Raw genomic sequence first — 24,920 nt, 5'->3', positions numbered from 1 at the left:
CATCTTTTGAGAAGTATCTGTTTAGTTCTTTAGTCCACTTATTAATTGAGTTATTTGGGGTTTTTTTGGTGTTAAGTTTTTTATATATCCTGGAGATTGATGCTGTATCTGAGGTGCATGTGATTATTGAACTTCAGCAATAAAGGTAAGATTTTTTTTCTATTTTTAGTTTTTGTTTCTGAAGGTACTTCTATCATAGAGCTCAGAGACTTCTGCACCCTTGAACACCTTAGATAAGATAGCAGTGTCTTCTGGTTATTTGTCCAGTGATTCTTGCTGGTAGGAAAAGTTGTGTAAATAGGTGCTGTTTACATTAAATTGTGGAAATAGGTTCTGTTTCACCTCAGCCAGAGATTTCAAATTGTATCTCTCAGAGTTGAGAAAGCTTATTTGTTTCCAGTGTTGGAATGGAAGAGCTTGGAAGGCACCCTAGACTAATAAGGAAAAAGTTGAACAAACTGAAAATCAATAACTCTTCTGTATGAGAAGTAAGGCCTTAGGACAAATTGTTGCCCCCAAAATTGAAACAGGCAGATATAAGGAACAATAATTCACTGTAGCAGAAACCCAGAACAGCAACCTCTAAGGGAACCAGTGCCTGAGTAGGAAAACCTAAACTAACTGATGAATCATTAGTAGCGTAGTGTGGACAATTTGGAGAGTTAAAAACTCCATAGGGGAGGGCCAGTTACAGCCAAGTCTGGCTCCTTCTTCCCCTTCCCCAGACTTTTTTGAATTTCACTTCAATATGCTTTATCAACTCTACAAGGTTTACAGTGAAACCAGAGGGTGGGGGGATTTTCCCTTCCTCTTTTTGCTTCTAGAATGTTCTGTCATATTTCAAAATGGTTATTATCCCTTTCCCCTATTGTTTCTAGAAGGGGAAGGGAAAATAATCATTTTGAAATATGAGTGAACATTCTTTTAAACAAGGCTTGCCCTCAAGAGAAACAGTTTTACCAGAGCCTAGTCTATTGTGTTTTATCAGCACCTACCTGCAGTAACTCTAGCCTGCTCTATTTTCCCACTTGGGAGAATGGAAATATATAACCCCAGACCCCATGAGGTGTCCTGTCTTACCTAGGTGGAGAAAAAAAAAACAAGGAACATTTGGGAAGTTCTCAATAAAAGGAGCACATGTTCCCTAAAAGACTGGACCTAATCATTTAACTATAGAATGCTTCCCTTCCCTCTCCTTATCATACCTTATCACCTTATCACTAAAGGCCTAGAGTTGTTTTTTTTTTTTAATCTACATCTGATATCTGGCTTTCAACCAAAAATTCCAAGGCTTACTAAAAGGCAGAAGACAGAAGTTGAAGAGACAGAGCAAGCATCAGAACCAGATTTATATATGACAGAAATGTTGAAATTATTAGATTGGGAATTAAAACAACTATGATTAATATGCTAATGGATATAATGGAAAAAGTAAACAAACTGCAAGAAGGAATGGGTGATGTAAGTTAAGAGATGGAAGTTCTAAGAATGAATCTTAACTGCTAGAGTTAACACAGTTAACGGAAATGAAGAATGCCTTTGGTGGGCTTATTAGTAGAGTGGGCACAGCTCAGGTAAGAATATCTGAGCTTGAGAATATCCCAATAGAAACTTCCATAACAAAGAGAAAAAAGATTGAGCAAAATTGAATAGAATGTCCAAGAATTGTAGGACAACTCCAAAAGGATGATGCATTCATAAAGCCATCAGGGTCCTTGGCCAAAAGGCCTGACTCTAGGGTTCTTAATAGACCAGATTCAGCCACCTACCACCTCAAGAATTTAATTAATAGGTGTGATTAAAGGAATTTATTCTTGGTTTGGCTAGACCAGGAAGACAGCTAGTCCAGAGAATTGTCTTACCTGTTTATGTAATAGCTCCAGGGTCATATAGGGAAGAAACAAATTTGAGAGCCAAGTCAAGTTGGTATGCATACACATAGCAATTTTGCTCAGGCTATGGGGTCCTATACTTTCCAGAGAAATGTATATGCAAGTTGAAGTTCTATTTCACAGGTCCTGCTGGTCCTAGGGTTTGGGAGCAGTTTCTGCTCTCAGCATGTGATGAAGCTGTATAGGAAAGGCAACTTCAAGAAAACATGTTAGAAGGCAGGACAACAATTGAATCTTTTTTTAAAAATCTCCACAAAATGGGGACATCAGAAGGAGAAGAAAGAAAAGAAGGAAAAAAAATGAAGAAATAATGACTGGGAATTTCCCTAAATTAATGTAAAAAAACAAAACAAAAACCCACAGATCTGGAAATCTCAGATAACACCAACCAGGATAAATGCAAACAAAATAAAATACATCTATGTATATCATATTCAAACTATAAAAAGTTACAGATAAAAAAACCTTGAGAGCCAAAGGGAAGAACACTTATAGAGAAACAAAGATAAGAATTACATCAGGCTTCTCTGAAATCATATAAACATTAAAAGAATGAAGTGAAATATTTAAACCTACCACCTAAAATTCTATATCCTGAGAAATTGAGCTTCAAAAATGAAGAAGTAAAGACTTTATCAAACAGAAATTGAAGGAATCTGTTTCCAGTAGACCTGCTTTGCAAAAAATGTTGAACTTCTCCCTCTATGAAGGAAAATAATACAAAAAGAAACAGATCTGTATTAAAAAAAGGAAAAGCTAGATTTGGAACGAGTGAAGGTAAGTTAAAAAACATTATTATTAAATGATCTAACAAATAGTAGTTTAAAATAATAGCAACCATGTACTTAGGCATTACAGCTCATGTAAAAGTGAAATGAATGATAGCAGTGGTACAAGGGATGGGGGAGAATAAGGAATGTCTTACTAAAAGGTACTTGTATTACTCATGAAAGGTCCTGTATTATTTCAAAGTAGACGTGGATTACTTGTATGTGCACATTGAAAACTCTGGAACAACCAGGAAAAACAGTCATAAAAGAGGTACCATTGATAGAGTAGGAGAGAAAATGGAATCAGAAAATATAAGTGGAAAATAAAAAGAAAAAGAACTAGGGCAACAAATAGAACATAGTAACAAATGTGTAGATATTTTATCACCTCAGTTGTTAATGGTCTAAGTACATAGACTAAAGGATATTGTTAGAGTGGATCAAAAAGACTGTTTTCAAGAATCCCATTTTAGAAATATATATTGAAAGTAAAAGGGATGGATAAATATTACCCTAACACTAATCAAAAGCAAGCTAGACTGGTTATATTAATTTTAGAAACAGCAAACTTCAGAGCAAGGGCCTGCTGCAGAGCTAAGGCAGCTACACTGGTCCTTGGTTGACAGTTCTTAAAATAACACTAGAAAAATTTCAGACATGTCTCTTGGAGTAGCAGATATTAGTTTATTAGAAGAGATAGATAAAAGGAAAAGGGGGACATTGTCAAGGGAAGTATCCTCAAAAATCTTGTGTAAGACAGTGCAAGAAGGTTTAGAGAGAAATGATTGAATTATAAGAGGCTTAACCCAATCAGTGACTTAATCCTCTGATGGGATTAACTGGGTAGAGGCTGAAGGCAGGTAGGGTATATACTGAAGGCACGTGGTATACATTGGGGTATATATTTTATATCTGGTAAATTGAGTCTCTTTCTGTTTTCTTATCATCATATGAGCTGCTTCTCTCCATCACACTCTTCTGTCATGATCTGCCTCACCTCAAGCCCCAAAGAATAGAACCTGCTGTCGATTGAGATCTATGAAACTATGATCCCTCAAATAAAAATTTCCTCTTCTGCCATTGTTCTTGTCAGGTCTTTTAGTCACATCAGTGAAAAAGCTGACTAAAACAAGAAGAGTGTGCCTAGGTTCACCTCTTAAATTTTGACTGACAGCAGGATTGCCTCAGACTTTCAAGTCCCCATTGTCTTAGCCCAAGGAGGAGTGATTTGACATGCTAAAGATCCAAGGCAACTCTGGGTCACTTTGGCTCATGCTGGTTCTAACTGGAACTTGTTTTTACAGATTTTATGGTTAGGTACTAATCTTCACTATTAGTTCTGGAATCTGGCCTGTGAAAAGGTTCTAGAAGTCCCCCATTTGGGGATAACTTGTGTTCCTCTTTTTGGTAGGGAGGATCCTTTTGGGCCTGAGTTTCTTTTGCACATAACAGGTGGTTTGTTGAGGAATGCAACGTAAGTAACATACGTCAGGAGGGCTGCAGGTAAATTGCTTTATAACAGAAAGAATGTGAGGTTCAACATAGTAGGCCTTAAACTTATGCTCCCACCACTCACATCTGTGTGCTGCCTATCCATACTAGTAAATTTGGGCATTTTCTTGGAAGTTACTGATCATTTCAGGCTTTAGCTATAATTCACAAACCAATTGCATTTGGCTCCAAATTATAATATCAGTTTTATCCAATAGTTAATGGTTTAGTTCCTGATTCCATAATCAGTGACCATTCTAGCGAAAAACAGTACCAGTATTTTCAGGTAGAGGATTTATTCAAGTGTTCCTTGGTAACATTCCTTGTAAAGAAACAACAATAAAGAACAGTGGTAAAAATTATCCCAAACTGACTTGGATCTAAATGGTACTGAATATATGTGACTTTACTTCCTCTGACTCAATAATTTCCCAATTCAAAACAGCATTTTTGATAGCTTTTGTGAGGATAGAAAGAAATCATGTATATAAAGCTTGTGGCACATAATAAGTATGTTATTCTAGACAGAAAATTTAGAAATAGAGTAACTAGAAAACACAAATTTTACCCAATCTTATTTAATGATTTTTTATATTAGGTTTCTACTTATTTAATAAGAAACAAATTTAAATAATGTTTTCATGAATACATGTGGATTCATATATACTATAGGGAATTTACTGTTTGATCAAAAAAGCAGCTGTGCTATGCCCAGGTTCATTTACAAAGCATGGTTTTTAATATTGGTGTGGGACCATGTTGCTGTTTTAATCAATTTTTTTTCCAGCCTGTTAAATATGTCCACTGTTCATTTGCTGGAGCACCAGAGATCTGTGCATCCATTCATTTTGTTTTTTTTTCCAAATATGGGCATATAATATATGGCATGCTGTATGAGATATTGGGGAGTCAATAGGGAATAAAACAAGTTCCCAATTCTTATGTAGTATATATCCTAGAGAGAAACAGACAAAAAATATGAAAAGTACTAATCTTCATATAGTGATAGTATGAATGAAACATGATAATATATTAACAGCAGGGCATGATAACATTACAGATAAGTCAGGCTCTGGAAGGGCTTTCAGCTGATGCCTAGATTGACTAGAAAGAAGTAGATACATAAAGAATAGAACAATAAGCATACGAGGGATAGGGAACATCCTGTGCTAAGTCCTTGAGTTGGAAATGAGACTATTTATAATGAGACTATTTATATATAGACTAATGTGCAGTTAAGTCACTTTGTTTACTTACTGTGTGAGTTCAGCATTTTAAAGAATAAATCTAATTTCTTTTCCAAGTGGTGGTTCTAAACTTATGATATAGTGGTTTCTTAGTTATTTTTGAGTTTACAAATCACCTGGAGAGCTGCTGAAAATAGTTTCGTATGCTCTATCCTAGTCAGTAAGGTGAGAACCAAGGATTTGCATTTGTAACAAACTCACAGGAGATCTCATACTACTAGTCTGAGGACCAAACTTAGAGAGAAATGCTGTAGTAGAGATCAGAGTAGAGATCAGAGAGGAGCAGGGAGAGAGGAAGAGAAACATGTCTGTTTTAAAAAATGCATGTATGTTTGTGAGTTTAGTATCCAGAAGTAAAGCACACCAGATTTTTCTTTTATGTATAAAATCTTCCTGCACACTAATCATCTGAAATTAGTTTTTCTAGGTGTACAATAAAGGCAAAAATGCTCAATATTTCATATTGCTTTCATAGCATTTATAATATGAGCTTAATTTTGATATAGTTAATTAGTGAAAGATTAATGTCACTGTTTTTATTGGGAGAGGATTTCAAACATCACTGTCTTTTATAAATGTTGCAGAAAAGTTTTTTTTTTTTTTTGTTTGTTTGTTTTTTAGGAAAAAGGAAAAAAAAGGTTTATTGCTTTTCTAGCAAAGAAAAAACACAGGGGACTCCTGTTCCAGAAGCTGTGATTCTGTCCATCAGTAGGAATAGGGGAACTTAAAGAGGTGATCCGGTGGCGACATTCCATGTATTCTCTGTTGGAGTTGTAATTCACTTGTTAAATTGGGAGTTATCATTCCTGAAATCTTCTGGTATCATCCCCAAAGTCCAGAGTATTTCTTTCCTATAGTAGTTATGTACTCATGGACAGATAAATTGGCCTACAATGGAGAAGAAAAGTAATCCTGTTTTCCTTGAGATTAGGGAGGAGTAGAGATCAGAGAGGAGCAGGGAGAGAGGAAGAGAAAGAAACATGTCCATTTAAAAAAATAAGTTGCAGGGGCTAGGGATGTGGCTCAAGCTGTAGCGCGCTCGCCTTGCGTGCGGCCTGGGTTCAATCCTCAGCACCACACAAACAAAGATGTTGTGTCTGCCGAAAACTAAAAAATAAATATTAAAAAAAAATTCTCTCTCTCTCTCTTAAAAAAATAAGTTGCAGTTGCAGAGCAGCAAGGGCTATATTCAAAGCATATCCCCATTGTCAGTTTCTACATTCCATTTTTATGGAAAAATCCAATGACATCTCCAAGCTGCTTCCTAAGATGGTAGAGTTAGGGGAAGTAACCCAAAGGCCTTGTTCTCTATCAGGTGGGGTCTGAACAGTTTAAGGGTATTCAGAATGAGAGCAGTTCATAGTGGCAGATGGAAGGTGACTGGACAAGGCATATATAGGGAACAGATCATGCTAAGACATAATAAACAAGACAGCAAATTATTACTTTATGTAAACAATTAGCACAAAAGCATTAAGTATTTCATATTTCAGTCAGTCTCCGAAAACCATGAAGAAAGTAACTCATAATCACATCAATGAAAAAAAGATCAAGTTTATCAAAGTAGGAGCAAGGAATATTTGTAGGTCTATGAGATCAGGCTCAAGTAAATTTGACTCTGGAGTCCTTTGTGATTGTTATTATTAGGCATTCCCACACAAGGACCCTTCTTCTATAGCCTCTATCTTTACTTGCTTTTGATAGGGATGATATCTTAAGTTACATTAAAAAAACAAAACAAAATATTGTTTTTCCTTTTAAATGTGCATATAGGACTGTGCCTTAGGCTATACTCCCCTTCCAGCTATTTAGGACCAAGTTGGTCAAAACTGACCTTGTTCCTGTCTACTCAAGAGTCAGCTGAGATTCCTCAGAGGTCATTCATAGGGACATGTGTGAAGCTTTTTTGCTTCTTTAGCTCTCCTCTACCAGTTGTGCCATCTGCCAGGATGGTTTAGGGTCTGGCTGACCATATGTGGATTCTTTTGGAAGCATAAGAGACATTTCCTTCTCCAGTGATCCTCTTCTTGGCAGAATTGTGCACTGATTGGCTTCCTCTTCTATAGAGTCCTCTTGATCTCCTTGATCAGCAGATTGGGTGAATCAACTGAAGTTGCGAGGGGGAGGGGTCCTGTCATTCATTCTCTGGGTCCTGGCTGATCTTAGAGGGCAAGGGTCAAAATGTTGGCTGCTCTTTTACTTTCTTGACTTTGCTCAGCAAGATTTTGCAGGGTTTTAAGCATCCTACAGGTCAGTTTCAACAGTCTTAAAATGGGAGAACTATTCCCTGTTTATTTTGAGATCACAGTAATTTTTACAACAAAATTCAGTCTTTTGAACATGACTCTAAATTAGCTGAAGTCTAGCCTATTTTGGAGGCATTCTAACATAGAGTAAGGTGGGAGGCAGAGTCTTATCTCAGGTATGGCTTGGCTCTTGACAAACAACATGATACAACATTAAATCTAAAACATCAATCAAACAAAGGCTAAGAGCTTTTAATTTTCTATTTGTGGAAAAAGTAGCAAAATGCTTCCATGTTTTACAACACCATCTTTAAGCAGATAAGGTTCTCCTTATTACTTTCCAAAAATATATTTAAGTTCCAATTTCAATAATCAGAGGTCTGTATGGGTTATCAAAATCATTTAAGGATAGCCTTAAGGATTTAAGGATAGCCTTAAATCTCTTATACATTTAGGAAACAGTGTTAATGATAAGAAATTGACTGAAATTCAAGCTCCCGTTCGTCTGCGTCTCGCAGACAAACCGCTGTGACTCAGCACTAAACGATCCCGCTGAAACAACTGGTCGGCCCTTCTGAACCTGCGGAGATTAATACCAACTGAGCCTTCATAGGCAGTGGCCACAGGATTGAGACGGGGCTTGGGAGAGCCAGTCAGGACCCACCCATTGCATTGGTCACCCGGCAAAGGGAAGGAACTGTCGCCATTTGCATGGGATACCACCATGGCAGAGAACTGACGTCACCAGAATGCAGCGGAGGAGATAACCGGAGGCGACAGGTGTGTAACCCCCTAGCCCTTCCTCTCCACACAGTGGGGAAACCTTAAGGGCCCCTCCCAGCTCTCCCGTGAGCGCGATAGTCAGATAGTCACAAACTTAGGGTCTGAGGGAATGACAAACGGGGAGAGTGTGCCCAGTCATTCAAGAAAATAGGGCTCCTGGGAGCTGCAGACCTGGCGTGTAGCCAGAATTGTGGTGAGCGTCACTGGTGAGCGGGGCCTGGCTAGAGGAAAAGTGGGGAAGTGACTAGACACAAGAGAAGGCCCTAGGCACTCAGGATTGGAGACCCGCCCAGTCTGGGAGGAGGAGCTGCTGCACAGTGATTGGTTCCCGCGTATTGAGAGGAGAAGCTTGGCTCGGCGGGAACAGCTCCACCTACTGGAAGAAAAGTTAATCAAACTGTAAGACTGCATTTATTAATTTTTTGTTTTTTTTTTTCATTTTCATTTTTTTAGTTTTTTAAAAATTTTTTTAAATATTTTTTATTATTTTTTTAATTTTAATTTTAATTTTTTAAATTTTTTTTTAAAAATAAATTTTTTTTTCTTTTTTTATTTTCTATTTTTTTCTTTTGTCTTTTCATTTCTTTTCAATTTCCTTATTCCCCCTTCCTTGAATTCTACCTGCTTACTCTCATTCTCTTTAGTGACTTCTTCCCTTCCATTCTAATACCTTTCCTCCCAAGCATCAAATAAATTTATAGGAGTAAAAAGTAACTCAGCAGTCAAACAGAACAAGAAGTAACATGAGCAGCATGAAAAAGCAAGGAAGAAAAGGAGTACAAACAATGCAGGACAGCCTAAATATTCAGGAGGACCTAGAGGCATCAGAAAAATGGCCAAATAAAGAACTCAAGGAATACCTTAGACAGATGGAATATGAGACAGCAAATTCAAACAGTGAAAGAACACATTGAAAATGAATTACATAAACAGATAAAAGAAGCAAATAAGCATTTTTATCAGGAGATAGAGATTATAAAAAAAATCAAACAATAATTCTAGAAATTCAGGAAACTATAAACCAAATTTAAAACTCAAATGAGAGTATCACTAACAGAGTGGAGCAAGTAGAAGCCAGAACGTCAGATAATGAAGACAAAATATATCATCTTGAAAAGAGTCTAGCCAACTCAGAAAGGCTGGTAAAAAATCATGAGAAAAACATCCAAGAGATATGGGATAACATAAAAAAAACAAACTTAAGAGTCATCGGGATAGAGGAAGGTATAGAGGTTCAAACCAAGGGAATGAGCAACCTGCTGAATGAAATAATTATAGAAAACTTTCCAGGAATAAAAAAGGAAACGGATATACAAATTGTCGATGCATACAGGACACCAAGCATACAAAATCACAGTAGACCAATGCCAAGACACATTGTTATGAAGATATCCAATATACAGAACAAAGAGAAAATATTAAAAGCTACAAGAGAAAGGAGGCAGATTACATTCAGGGGTAAACCAATAAGGTTAACAACGGATTTTTCATCACAGACGCTGAAAGCGAGAAGATCCTGGAACAACATATTTCAAAGACTAAAAGACAATGGATGCCAACCAAGAATTTTGTATCCAGCGAAATTAAGCTTCAGGTACGACAACGAAATAAAAATCTTTCATGATAAACAAAAGTTAAAAGAATTTGCAGCCAGAAAACCAGCACTGCAAAGCATCTTGAGCAAAACACTACACGAGGAAGAAATGAAAAACAATAACCAAAACCAACAGTGGGAAGTACCTCAGTAGAGACAGAGGGTGGGGGGAAAGCTAATCATGGAGAAACAAACTAAATTTAAAAAAAAAGATAAATAATCAAACATGGCTGGAAGTACAAAACCATATATCAATAGTAACTCTAAACGTTAATGGCTTAAACTCTCCAATAAAGCAACATAGGCTGGTAAAATGGATTAAAAAAACAAATATAACAATATGCTGCCTCCAGGAGATACATCTGATTGGAAAAGACATACACAGGCTGAAGGTGAAAGGTTGGGAAAAAATATACCACGCACACGGTCCTCGTAAGCAAGCAGGGGTGGCCATCCTCATATAGAATAAAATCGTCTTCAAGACTAAGTTAATCAAAAGGGATAAGGAAGGACATTATATACTGTTAAAAGGAACCATTCACCAACAAGACATAACAATTATCAATATTTATGCACCAAATAAGGGTGCTGCGACGTTCATAAAACAAACTCTCCTCAAGTTCAAGAATCAAATAGACCACAACACAATAATTATGGGTGACTTCAACACACCTCTCTCACCATTGGACAGATCCTCCAAACAAAAGGTGAATAAAGAAACTATAGAACTCAATATCACAATCAATAACCTAGACTTAAGTGACATAAATAGAATATATCAGCCATCATCAAGTGGATATACTTTTTTCTCAGTAGAACATGGATCCTTCTCAAAAATAGACCATATATTATGCCATAGGGCAACCCTCAGTAAATATAAAGGGGGTAGATAATACCATGCATTTTATCTGATCATAATGGAATGAAACTGGAAATCAATGATAAAAGAAGGAAGGAAAAATCCTACATCACATGGAAAATGAACAATATGTTACTGAATGATCAATGGGTTACAGAAGACATAAAGGAGGAAATAAAAAAATTCTTAGAGATAAATGAAAATACAGACACAACATATCGGAATCTATGGGACACAATGAAAGCAGTTTTAAGAGGGAAATTCATCGCCTGGAGGTTATTCCTCAAAAAAAGAAAAAAAACCAACAAATAAATGAGCTCACACTTCATCTCAAAGCCCTAGAAAAGGAAGAGCAAAACAACAGCAAATGTAGCAGAAGGCAAGAAATAATTAAAATCAGAGTGGAAATCAACAAAATTGAAACAAAAGAAACTATTTAAAAAATTGACAAAACTAAAAGTTGGTTCTTCGAAAAAATAAATAAGATCGACAGACCCTTAGCCATGCTAACGAAGAAGAGTAGAGAGAGAACTCAAATTACTAACATACGGGATGAAAAAGGCAATATCAAAACAGATGCTACAGAAATACAGAAGACAATTAGAAATTATTTTGAAAACCTATATTCCAATAAAATAGAAGATAGTGAAGACATCGATAAATTTCTTAAGTCATATGATTTGCCCAGACTGAGTCAGGAGGATACACACAATTTGAACAGACCAATATCAATGGATGAAATAGAAGAAGCAATCAAAAGACTACCAACCAAGAAAAGCCCAGGACCGGATGGGTATACAGCGGAGTTTTACAAAACCTTTAAAGAAGAATTAATACCAATACTTTTCAAGTTATTTCAGGAAATAGAAAAAGAGGGAGCTCTTCCAAATTCATTCTATGAGGCCAACATCACCCTGATTCTGAAACCAGACAAAGACACCTCAAAGAAAGAAAACTACAGACCAATATCTCTAATGAACCTAGATGCAAAAATCCTCAATAAAATTCTGGTGAATCGGATACAAAAACACATCAAAAAAATTGTGCACCATGATCAAATAGGATTCATCCCTGGGATGCAAGGATGGTTCAATATATGGAAATCAATAAATGTTATTCACCACATCAATAGACTCAAAGATAAGAACCATATGATCATCTTGATAGACGCAGAAAAAGCATTCGACAAAGTACAGCATCCCTTTATGTTCAAAACATTAGAAAAACTAGGCTTAACAGGAACTTACCTCAACATTGTAAAAGCTATCTATGCTAAGCCTCAGGCTAGCATCATTCTGAATGGAGAAAAATTGAAGGCATTCCCTCTAAAATCTGGAACAAGACAGGGATGCCCTCTCTCACCACTTCTATTCAATATAGTTCTCGAAACACTGGCCAGAGCAATTAGACAGATGAAAGAAATTAAAGGCATAAAAATAGGAAAAGAAGAATTTAAATTATCACTATTTGCTGATGACATGATTCTATACCTAGAAGACCCAAAAGGGTCTACAAAGAAACTATTAGAGCTAATAAATGAATTCAGCAAAGTGGCAGGATATAAAATCAACACGCATAAATCAAAGGCATTCCTGTATATCAGCAACAAAACTTCTGAAACAGAAATGAGGAAAAACACCCCATTCACAATACCCTCAAAAAAAAAAAAAAATAGAATACTTGGGAATCAACCTAACAAAAGAGGTGAAAGATCTATACAATGAAAACTACAGAACCCTAGAGAGAGAAATAGAAGAAGATCTTAGAAGATGGAAAAATATACCGTTCATGGATAGGCAGAACTAACATCATCAAAATGGCGATATTACCAAAAGTTCTCTATAGGTTTAATGCAATGCCAATCAAAATCCCAATGGCATTTCGTGTAGAAATAGAGAAAGCAATCATGAAATTCATATGGAAAAATAAAAGACCCAGAATAGCAAAAACAATGCTAAGCAGGAAGTGTGAATCAGGCGGCATAGCGATACCAGATTTCAAACTATACTACAGAGCAATAGTAACAAAAACAGCATGGTACTGGTACCAAAACAGGCGGGTGGACCAATGGTACAGAATAGAGGACACAGAGACTAATCCACAAAGTTACAACTATCTTATATTCAATAAAGGTGCTAAAAGCATGCAATGGAGGAAGGATAGCATCTTCAACAAATGGTGCTGGGAAAACTGGAAATCCATATGCAATAAAATGAAACTGAATCCCTTTCTCTCACCATGCACAAAAGTTAACTCAAAATGGATCAAGGAGCTTGATATCAAATCAGAGACTCTGCGTCTGATAGAAGAAAAAGTTGGCTCTGATCTATATATTGTGGGGTCGGGCTCCAAATTCCTTAATAGGACACCCATAGCACAAGAGTTAATAACAAGAATCAACAAATGGGATTTACTTAAACTAAAAAGTTTTTTCTCAGCAAGAGAAACAATAATAGAGGTAAATAGGGAGCCTACATCCTGGGAACAAATTTTTACTCCTCACACTTCTGATAGAGCCCTAATATCCAGAGTATACAAAGAACTCAAAAAATTAAACAATAAGATAACAAATAACCCAATCAACAAATGGGCCAAGGACCTGAACAGACACTTCTCAGAGGAAGACATACAATTAATCAACAAGTAAATGAAAAAATGCTCACCATCTCTAGCAGTCAGAGAAATGCAAATCAAAACCACCCTAAGATACCATCTCACTCCAGTAAGATTGGCAGCCATTATGAAGTCAAACAACAACAAGTGCTGGCGAGGATGTGGGGAAAAGTGTACTCTTGTACATTGCTGGTGGGACTGCAAATTGGTGCGGCCAATTTGGAAAGCAGTATGGAGATTCCTGGGAAAGCTGGGAATGAAACCACATTTGACCCAGCTATTGCCCTTCTTGGACTATTCCCTGAAGACCTTAAAAGAGCGTACTACAGGGATACTGCCACATCGATTTTCATAGCAGCACAATTCACAATAGCTAGACTGTGGAACCAACCGAGATGCCCTTCAATAGATGAATAGATAAAAAAATGTGGCATTTATACACAATGGAGTATTACTCTGCACTAGAAAATGACAAAATCATGGAATTTGCAGGGAAATGGATGGCATTAGAGCAGATTATGCTAAGTGAAGCTAGCCAATCCCTAAAGAACAAATGCCAAATGTCTTCTTTGATATAATGAGAGCAACTAAGAACAGAGCAGGGAGGAAGAGCAGGAGGAAAAGATTAACATTAAACAGAGACATGAGGTGGGAGGGAAATGGAGAGAAAAGGGAAATTGCATGGAAATGGAAGGAGACCCTCATTGTTATACAAAATTACATATAAGAGGTTGTGAGGGGAATGGGAAAAAAAAAACAAGGAGAGAAATGAATTACAGTAGATGGGGTAGAGAGAGAAGATGGGAGGGGAGGGGAGGGGGGATAGTAGAGGATAGGAAAGGTAGCAGAATACAACAGTTACTAATATGGCATTATGTAAAAATGTGGATGTGTAACCGATGTAATTCTGCAATCTGTATTTGGGGTAAAAACGGGAGTTCATAACCCACTTGAATCTAATGTATGAAATATGATATGTCAAGATCTTTGTAATGTTTTGAACAACCAATAAAAAAAATTAAAAAAAAAAGAAATTGACTTAGTCAAAGCAAACAGATAAAAGACAAGTCTTTAAATGACAGACATTGTGGCTCTTCTGTCAGATACAGTGTATGAAAGCACTTATTGATAATCTTGCCAGTAAACTTACATAAATTCTCATTTCATAAACTTTTATATAATACTTAGACAAAGCTTATACAGATATAGTCCTCAGATGCATATGTATACTTAGTCACATATATCTGGGGTATCAACTATATTGTTATAACCTGAATAACAGTTGTTTGTTTAACCAGGTACAAAGTAATCATTTAAGACTTAAAAACATGTGCAAATCCTAATTCCTTTAAGACTTAGTTTCCCCAAGTCATAAAACCTAACAAATACAAGAAAATTATTTTGATAAGAGAAGACCAATGTTTCAGACTTTGCTTCATATCAGTACTTTCAATTTCAAATAACTTTAACTGACTGTGCTAATTATAGCCAATTTTATCACAAACACAAACTTTTTCAGATTTACCTTCTGCAAACCTTCTGTGACTTCCTTAAACAGTTACAACTTCTTTACATCCTTAGTTTTGTCCCCTTTCATCTTGGGCTCTAGCAGAAGACTATTACTTCACCAGACAAAAATGTTTTCTCATCCTGAAACATTTCTTTTACCTTCTAATTTTCTGTACTAAAATATTTCCAAACCTATAACTTTCTTTTATCTCTTTTTAGTTTCAGACCTTTTTCTTAAATTCATATTTTCAAACAACCTTATGAATGTTATCTGTGTTTGTATTTACACAACAAATTTCATCCCTGAAGAAGGATAAGACAATCTAGCATGTACAAAAACTGTGTCTTTTCTCTCCCAGGTGACATTCAAGGGGTTGGAGCACAAGATATTTTTGAGCCTGGTCTGTCTTCCTTATCATTATCAAGATGCCATCAACTTTAAGTGAGGTCAGCACTGTCATTTGTACCCATAGTCTGCTTTTGAACCTTTTTCTCATACTAGGCATATTGATATGCAATGGAGGAGGCCCTTTCCATTCTTTTCTTTAGGCTTCCTTGAAGATCCTTTTGTAGAGGCTGCCTACAGAACACATGTTGGCCTCAGTCTTTTTCTGCTCTGGGTATAGTTGTTTACCTTGCCAGTTTCTCCGCATATTTAATTATCTGATAGGATACTGTTATAGCAAGAACTTCTTTGCTCCAGTGATGGATGTCCCCTGGCCAAATGAGGTGTCCTGTCAGATCTTAAAAAGGGGAGACTATACCTGTCCCCTCATCATAAACTAACAGTGCTGAAACCTACTGCTACATTCTTTGTGGCCAGCAGCTTCCACTTTCATGGGCAGAAGGGGCTGGAAGGCAGGGTAAAGGCCAGGTTCCCTTTGGCCATTTTTCTATAGCCCAGGCAGCTTTTTGGGGATTTTTTTCCCCCCAGTTTAGGGCTAGTGTCCTTGACCACAGTGAGATGATCTGTGGCTGCCCGGGGCCAGGCTGAAAAACAGATCTGGGAGTGCCAGCACTGGGTTTAAAAGATTTAAATCTTTTTGACCCCTGATATCTTTGCATTGCCTTTTGGCACCTTCAACTTAGTCCTTGACAGTTCAGACTCCTTATGCAACTACATAATTGCCTGTACATACAGAATCTATTTCATATCCTTTAACCCTGACAGAAACCTTCAATGTCAAGATTGTGTAATAATCCAGAAAAACCTTTCAAAGGCTAGACTGTGTTATAGTAAATCGTTTTAGGCTTATACCTATAGGTTGCTCATTCAGCCAAGATCTATTTGCTCAGGAGACCACTGGGCCAGTAACAGATACAAAAAAACCAAAACAGATGAGAGAGGATCATCAACCAGGACTGACAGATGGGAACCTTTAAAATAGACCTATGTGTATAGATTTCTTCCACTTACTTTCCCTTTCTTTGACAGATCAATTCTAACTGCAAGATTGTATACTAATCCAGAAAGCTATTTGAAAGCCAGATAGTTGGAGTAAAACTTTATATTAGATAGGCTTATACCTATAAGTGGCCCTTCAACTTTACCTCTGACAGACCAACTTCAATTGAAAGACTGTACAAAAAAGAAACAGACACTACCAAAGAGCCCCAAAACCATGGCCAACAGACAGGAACATTTAAGTTCCAGCCAAGATCTTTCTCAAGAGACTACCTATAGGATTAGTGAATTATTGGCCATGTCTTAAAAGGGGCAGTAACAGATATAGGCAAAAACACAAGACAACAAGTTCTCAAACTCAAGGCCAACAAACAGTCTAGAACCTACAACAGATCAGAAGGGAGTAAGTATCCTGAGGTTCTTGAGTCCCACTTAACCATGACTCCCACATGAGTGGTACCACACGTCCCCATAAAAAGGGACCAGATGTGTGGAATCAAGGGTCTTGGCTTGCACACTGGGTGACTTATCAAATGGCCAACAGTGTCACAACTTTACTGAATTCAGTTTCCTTTTTCTCAGTGTAGACCATGATGGAGCAACCTTTACCATTCAGGGAGAGAAGGCAGGAGTTCCCCAAAGCAAAAGGAGCTTTGGCAGCTGCTAGGATGGTCCTTCAGTCCCTCCCTTTACTCACAGGAATAGCACCTCTGGTTCAGAAGTAAACTTATCTATCTCCTAACTCTCCTACTGTTGGCTCTTAACAAGTTTGTCAGCACCTTGCATCCTTAGCATGGAATTGGGGTTCTTTGGAGAGCTAGTCTGCCCAAGAAAGTTGAAACAGGGGCTGCTCTTGTGTTCCAATTGGGGTACCAAACTTTTTGCAGTAAGTTCAGTCCTTGTTCTCGATGCCAATCCAATAAGGAGAACATGGTTTTGAGAAAAAGGAAAAAAGTTGTATTGCTTGCTAGCAAAGGAGAAACACAGGGGACTCCTGTCCTAGAAGCTGCGATTCTTGCAGAATAGAATTTCAAGGCACATCAGATAGAGGCACAGATTTATTCAGAAAAGCAAGGAATATGTATTCAAGGGAGAAAAGTACAGAATACCTCAAGATTGAGACAGACATACTTTTGTGGTCTAGGGCTCTTTTTTTAAAGGAAATTTTGTGAGCAGTGGTCATGGAAATGTGGGTGGGGTATCAGTCTGGTGATCACAGGACAGCTTTTGTTGTGATGGCTGATCTCAGGATCTTTAGGTGGATGTCATTCATCTCTATTACCTGATCAATAAGATAACAATTGGAATATTCCCTATTAGGTTTCTGAAAACATCTCCCTTTGCTTATTCTATTCTGAAAACATATGTTTGTGTATAGTACAGGACAATTTTTGTAAATAAGTGAATCTGCAGTAACTTTAAGATCCCAGAAACTTAGAAATGACTGGCCTGGGAACAAAACTTACTTTAGCACAAAAGGTATGAGGAACTTTAGCATGTGGCTTTCAGTTTAAAGCTATAGTCTCTTTTTCCTTTGTTTCCTTTATACCTTATATTTCTTCTTAGAAAGAATTTGGGAATCCTGTGGTTTTCATTAGCTGTGCCTTTGAGCATGCTTATGGAAAAAAAGTGGAAAAAAGAAGGGGGACAATTAGGCTAGATCAGCTCAAAGAATTCTGGTCAGCAGGGATGCTATATGTCAAGACTGTAGTAGTTGTTTCCAGGAAGGGACTTGGTAAGCAAATTGCCTGTGTTTTGAACATCATGCTGTTAGCAGCAGGGTCAGAGATAGAACATGTATGATGAAACTAAGAAGAGCCAGCTGTTATCTATCCCTTACTATATGCTGCTGCTCTACGTGCTTTACATGGTTGACAGACCCTTTACAACTGTGTAGTAATACTAACTTCATCTCTGTTCTGTAGACAATGAAAGTGAGGCAAAGATTAACTAAGATTAGTAATTTAGGCTACCGGGCAGTGGAATAGCTGGTATTGAAATCTAGACAATTTGAATTCAATCTGACCTCTCAAACAATGTTCTATGTTATTGCCTCACATTTTAAGAGGATCATGAAGTCAAGGGTCTCCAGGATTTGTTCTGTAGTTCTGGTTAAATTGAGGTATTTGTTTATTTTTCTGGATACTCTTTAAATTATGATGCAAGGATTCTTTTTTGTCTGTTTTTTAATCTGTATGCCTAGGTGTGATATGATGATATTCCAAATAATCTACTCCAACAGTGGCTGGAATAGCAACCAAAGAGAAATTTACATCAGTTCCTATTGTGTGATCTTGAGCAAGTCACAAAAATGTTCTGAATTTAAGCTTTAGAAGCAGAAAAGGATAACACCATGTATACCATAAGACTGGACAATTAAATGAGGATTTTCTGACCACTAACTAGATGTGTTCTATTTAGGTGTCCTTGTTCAGGTAAGTGGACAATTTATGTGTGGCATTTGCAAGAGTAATTTTGACCATAGGATTTTTCTTTACTGCTGACATTAAACTCTTTGGTTAGAAGCAAAAGCATAGAAGCCCCTAAATGACTGTATGCCAAGTGTCTTGAGATGATTGATCTCTTTGGGTTATTTTTATAGTCATGCTTAGAGTAACACTCATCTAACTAACTAAGGAGATGGGTCTGGTGACTGCCCATATCAAGCATGTATTTCTTTGCTAATAAAAGCTATGATTAAGACAGAAGAGCAATGGAAAGCAAAAGAGTTCCAGAAGGACCTATTCAGCTGACCATTCAGCAGATATTTTGTTTTCATTTTCACAAAGTGACAACCAAAAAAAATTTCTGAAGGCAACTGAATTATCTAAAATATTAAACATTTTTTTATTTAAATAAATATTTTTCAGTTTCTTTCAATTGAAAGAAATATTAAAATAGATAGAACTGCATTAATATATAGAAGTAGACTGCTTTAAATATTGTAACCTGTATACTAAAATCCAAGGAAGAGAAGTATAGAAAAAAGTACAAGGGAATTATGAGTAATGAATTATTTTAAAGTTTATTGGATTATTTTCATTACAGTTGTGGCACTGACATTTTTTTTAAAAAAAGATTTAAATTTTATGTAAAGATTGAACTTCAATAAAATAACTTAAAAAACATATACATGTATAGCACTAAATCTCCATAAAATATACAATACTTTTGATACAACATAGGTTAGGATGATTTAAGGAAATAATACATATTCATAATTTTTCATGGATATCCCATGTCACATGTGAGAATAAATATATTGAATTTGCCAAGACATATGAAGTAACACTATGTAACATGCACTCAAATTAAAATATACAGTTTGAAATACATACATTTTTAAAAGCATAAAACTGTTTTTTATCTAGATGTACATTAGAGCTTCTAAAGAGAAATCTGAACATTTATTACAAATAAAAGATACTATAACATCATGTGAGATACAGTCCAAAAGCTGCTAGGAAACAATTTCGACATGTAGAACATAAATTTCTACTTTGGCCAGAGTTAAAGTCTGATCTTTTTTGATCTTTAAATGAAATGGAATAATGTTAAATTTACTAACGTCTTAAAACTGCACAAAGTACTGTTGTGATTTTAAGTACTAGTTAGCTGCACAGTCCATTTCTTTTTCTCATTTATATTGATATGACAAAATCAAACACATGAACTGTCTAAAACAAAAATGTGACTTCCTTTTAAATGAAGGTATTTGAAATTCTGTAGACCAAATTATTCAAGTACAACAGACTGTATTTTATACACACAAAAGATTTATAGGAATTATGTTGTTTTACACTCACAAGCAAGTTATGAGGATAAAATACCTTTTCATGTACTTTCGAACATCAACACTTGGCATACAAAAATTTCCTTCTCTAAAGAGAGATGATATACAAGAAAGAGTTGTTAGCAGTTAGCTGTTTGGCATTTTTAAATGATTGCTGTTTCTAGACAATAGCAGCAGTATTGCTCACCTAGAAGAAATGAATGTACCAACAGTTTATATACTGCTACAATCTGAACCACTTCATCAAATTAGCTTAACAATACTATACATGAGGCTAAAAAATTTATAGAAAGTGACAGAATAAAGGACACTAAAATTAATCCAGAGAATAATTATGAATCTTTTTTATAGGTAGCATCTATGTCAGCTGTAAATTTTACCCATAATTTAATAGTTTGCTATAAAACATACACTATAAATTCTCTTTTCTTAGCCTGGTTATGTTTAATTATTTTATTACTAATAAGTGAAAAGGTCTGAATTTATAATTGAAAATTTACCACACCAGAATAAAAGTCAGGTATTTAGTATAATTTGCTATAACTTTGAAAATAGTAAAATTTGATAACATAATAATACTTAATTATTGTGCTGATAAAAATCAAATCACAACAATCCTGCAAACTCCCCACTGTAGAAGTGAACTATATTAGTGTAATTGAGATGTGAGATTTTTAAGATTACATATGGATAGTATTTTCTAAAATATCATACTCTCCCCCTAGCCCCTGGGTCTGTGATTATAATACATTTTAATTTTTATTGAAAACCAAAAGGGTAAAGTTGCCAACTTGTGTTTTTCCTAACAGATACTGAAGTTATAGTAAGAAATTTATAAATTTTTTGCTTGAACTAATTTCTCATTTTAGTGTGAATAATGTACAAAGTAATATTTAGATATGTACTAAAATCTAGTTCAGTAGTAAAATTAAGTTATGAAAAGACTTTAGAGGTATTCTCAGACAATTTTCTATTAAGGAACTTACTAATGCTTAGGCTGGGAACAAAAGCACAAATGGAAATTTTTTTTCCATCTATAAATATATATATTAAAAACAATCATGTTTTAAATCATTGACTAAGTTAGGTGCAATAATAAAAATTAATAGGTATGTTTACCTTGAAGAAAGATATTAATATCTTTTTTGATATCACATTCAGGCCTATATATGGACAAAAATATTTTAAATTTTAATGCAGAACAGCTCTCTACCTAGCCTCATCAGTGATTATGACCTTCTTCATTATATTTTCCTAAACCATCACATACCTCTGTTGAATTTGCAGCATATTAGGAGGATTACTATAAATAATTTCAATTGAAACCATGATGCTTAATCTGTGATTTAATAGGTAGGTCAAATAACATTATGTAAATTGTCCTACAAAATATATATTTGATTATATTTCAAATGGGATGCTTTCAAGTTGATAGTGGTAGCCAAAGGCACTGAAAACTTAAAAGGTGATAATATTAAAAAAAACTTGCAAAATTCATATATTTTAGTTTTAATGTATTATAAATGTTCACCAAATCTAAAATACCCTAACTGTGTAAGATTCCTTTTCAAGGAGTTATTATTTTTTTAAAAAGTTATAAATAATTCTTATACTATATCTCTCTGTCTTCAAAGATATGGAATATTATTATCATTACATAAATAACAAATAGTCCTTTAAAGGAGGAGCTGAAGGAAATTGGACAGGAGAACTGTGGCTGATTTTCCCTGGTATTATGTCATTTATGGATATAAAGTTGAAAACATCATTTTCTTTTCAGGGAGAACAGGCCATGGTAAGAAAAAGCAAGAGTCTAGTTGCTTCTTTAATAAAGTTACTGTGCATCAGCCCAGCTGAGTATAAGTTTATAATTAAGGCTATATATGCAATAAGAGAAGAACTGAGGCAATATTGAACAAATCTGAAAAATAAAATTTTAAAGAGAAAACTTTACTGTTTTTCTCCCCATAATATTGATTGTATCACATAGTAGCTTATTTTCACTTTACCTGTATAATATTTTACACAGATAAGACATTTCTTATTATCCCATGTTAATAAAATAATACATTTCCCTATTAAATTATCTGCTTTTCTGGGGAAAAATCAATATTGATATTCCCTTAGAAATCAATCGCTAAAGCTCCTAATTCAAGGAAACACTGTTCTCTAAAAATCATGTTTTTTTAATAATATGAAAGGACCAAATGGAGAAAATTTTCTTGTTGAAGGATTTTTAGGGCACCAAAGTAACTGCTTAAGTACTTCTGGTGACTTAGAGTGAACTTCCTTGTCTAAATTCTCAGTTTGACAATTGTCATGGCAACTGAAGACTGAATTTATCAAAAGCCAGCTTTTCACTTAAGATATAGTACCTTATTAAATGTACTATTACAATGCATCAAACTGATGGCATTCCTAACTGGCCACAGAAGATTCATTCATGTTTTTAGTGAAATCAGCAAGCGATTTTGTAAGCAAGTGATTTTGTATGTATTAAATATTTATTGATGGAAGGGTAAGAATTTAGAGTTCAGTGATGAATGAACACAGAAACTAATGAACACTTTGAAAAGACATTATAGAAATGCAGTAGTCAACATTTCAACATGTGATATATTAGAACCATTAATTTGTTCCAATAAAAAAAAATCTCAATTTTTAGACAAGAAGGAAAATCAAACCAAGCATTAACAAACACACACACATCTCCACACATACACTCACATAGAGCCAAATCTATATATCTTGGTATTTTTGGAAAATTGTCCGAAAAAATGTGAAAAGATGGCAAAATAAAAACTAGTTTATGGAGTTAAGAAAAAGACAATTACAATTAAATGTGATCACTTAGGAAGAGTTAATAAAAAGTTAAAAAAATAAGTCCCATGATTTTAATTAAAGAAACATCAATAACAGCAGGACTATTTCTGCCACTGATTTCCTTCCTCTCATTTCAGAAATTACTGGATTAAAAGAAAGGGAAAAATAGTCTGCTAGCAGCTATTTATATAACACCAATGAAGGCACAAAAGAGTGGATTCAGAACCAATGAGTGAAGATGTGAGTTTGGCATGAACAAAAACTGACCCTGAAATACAGTTAAAGATCTGGCACTATTTGCATTTATAGTTGCATTCTTAAGTGACTTATGAATTAGGGATCTATAAAAATCTTTTCTTTCTTTCTTTGACAATAAAATATACTTATCAAAACTTGCTAGCTTATCTGTGCAAATATCACTAAAGCAAAAAAAAAAAAGTATGAAAATAACCCCTAAAAAGACCTGCTTTTGATATGTTCAAAAGATCCTGTGTAGAGTCAGTCTCTGAAGAATTTGCATTATCTGGAGAGAGAAATCAAAATGTGGTATCCAAAAGAGATAAGGACAGCTGTGCCCTCCTAAGACACACTTTTGAATCTGTTGATGAAACTTTAAAAAAAATTTACTTTCTAATAACGGATCACAGATAAGCCACTACTCATTAAGAAAATTTAGGGTCAATAGGCTATGTTTTGACATAAAACACTATTGGACCATTTCAAAGAATTCTTTAAAAGTGTATTTATGTAATTTGGCTATATTATCATTGACTCTATTGTCACTAATAATTATATATGGTCTTAGGGGAAAAGGGGCCACTGAAGTCACTGGGTACAATATTATTTTACACTATCTCAGGAAGGAATTATTAGATTAAAGAATTAATATAAGCTGAAGAATTAGTAGATTAAAATCTCTGTAAATTTTTTTCTAAAATTTTTGCTTATTAAAAAAAAAAAGTCATAAGGGTTGCATTTACCTCCTAATCAAGTATTCTAGAATAGGAAGTCATTCAGGATGAGACTGTGGAAAGAATCAGATTAAAAGCAGGGCAGTGAGGTCACCAATTGCTGTTCTCCCCAACACTTGTTTAAATAACTAAAGGTATCAGCAACTGGTAACTATTCCACATCCGAAGCATCATTGTCAGAAAGATGATAGTTACTTCCCTTTACTCGAATGTATTCAATATATCTTCCTTCATCAGAATCTGAATCGCCACATGTACATAGCCTGTTGTCAAAAAGTGATTCAATTTCCTCTAATTTTTTCCCTTTGGTTTCAGGAAGACAGCCATAGATGAAAAGAAGTCCCACAGCTGCAAATCCAGCATAGAGGAAGAAAGCTCCTGCAATGGTAAATAATATGTATGAATATATATATGTAGGCTTAAGTCAGAAGAGTACTCAATTTTGACATTTCTCTCCCTAGTCAATCATGTATAAGCACGGTAGGAAATGGGACTAAAAACCTGCTAACCTGGTTTACTCAAATTGTTCTGACTCTATGAATATAATGCAACATTTAATGCCAAACTCAAGAATAATAAGAATAGACCAGGCTCAGCTGTAATTTCTGCTTTGAAGCCTTTCCTCCTGTTCGTTACTAGAGGGAATTACTCCTTCCCATATTCTTCCATAGCACTATGCTGACAAGTATTATATGACAAAAAACCAAGAAGTATTATAATTATGTGCATATGTATATCTAAATCTTGTCTACAAGACTAGAGGCACTTTGAGATGGGGGAAATTTCTTTCTTATGTTGATTTCCAGAACCAAACACAATAATGACATTGCTAAATTATGCCTCAGTGGAGCACACAGGCAACTCCATCCTTCTGGTTTCTCGTGCCACAAGTCTGGGAGTCATTCTTGACATTTCTTTTATTCT

At 35.3% G+C, this 24,920-nt stretch overlaps 1 protein-coding gene and 1 long non-coding RNA gene across 2 annotated transcripts in view; one reads left to right on the top strand and one right to left on the bottom strand.

Moving 5' to 3' along the window:
- The first annotated feature begins 74 nt into the window (after nucleotides 1-74).
- On the top strand, nucleotides 75-23,260 carry LOC139705205 (uncharacterized). Its single transcript, XR_011707098.1, has 3 exons — nucleotides 75-145; nucleotides 18,613-18,844; nucleotides 23,163-23,260. It is a non-coding gene; the product is annotated as an uncharacterized lncRNA (long non-coding RNA).
- The window catches only part of Slc2a13 (solute carrier family 2 member 13), a 336,133-nt gene continuing 330,680 nt past the window's right edge, over nucleotides 19,468-24,920 (bottom strand). Inside the window, exon 10 of the mRNA XM_027934245.2 lies at nucleotides 19,468-24,374. Coding sequence (XP_027790046.2) covers nucleotides 24,148-24,374 — 227 coding nt within the window. The 3' untranslated portion in view covers nucleotides 19,468-24,147. The remainder of the gene's footprint in view (nucleotides 24,375-24,920) is intronic.

This window comes from Marmota flaviventris, chromosome 3 (genome assembly GCF_047511675.1).
Source record: "Marmota flaviventris isolate mMarFla1 chromosome 3, mMarFla1.hap1, whole genome shotgun sequence".
In the NCBI taxonomy this organism is placed as follows: Eukaryota; Metazoa; Chordata; class Mammalia; order Rodentia; family Sciuridae; genus Marmota; species Marmota flaviventris.
This window is presented reverse-complemented; position numbering and strand designations above follow the sequence as displayed.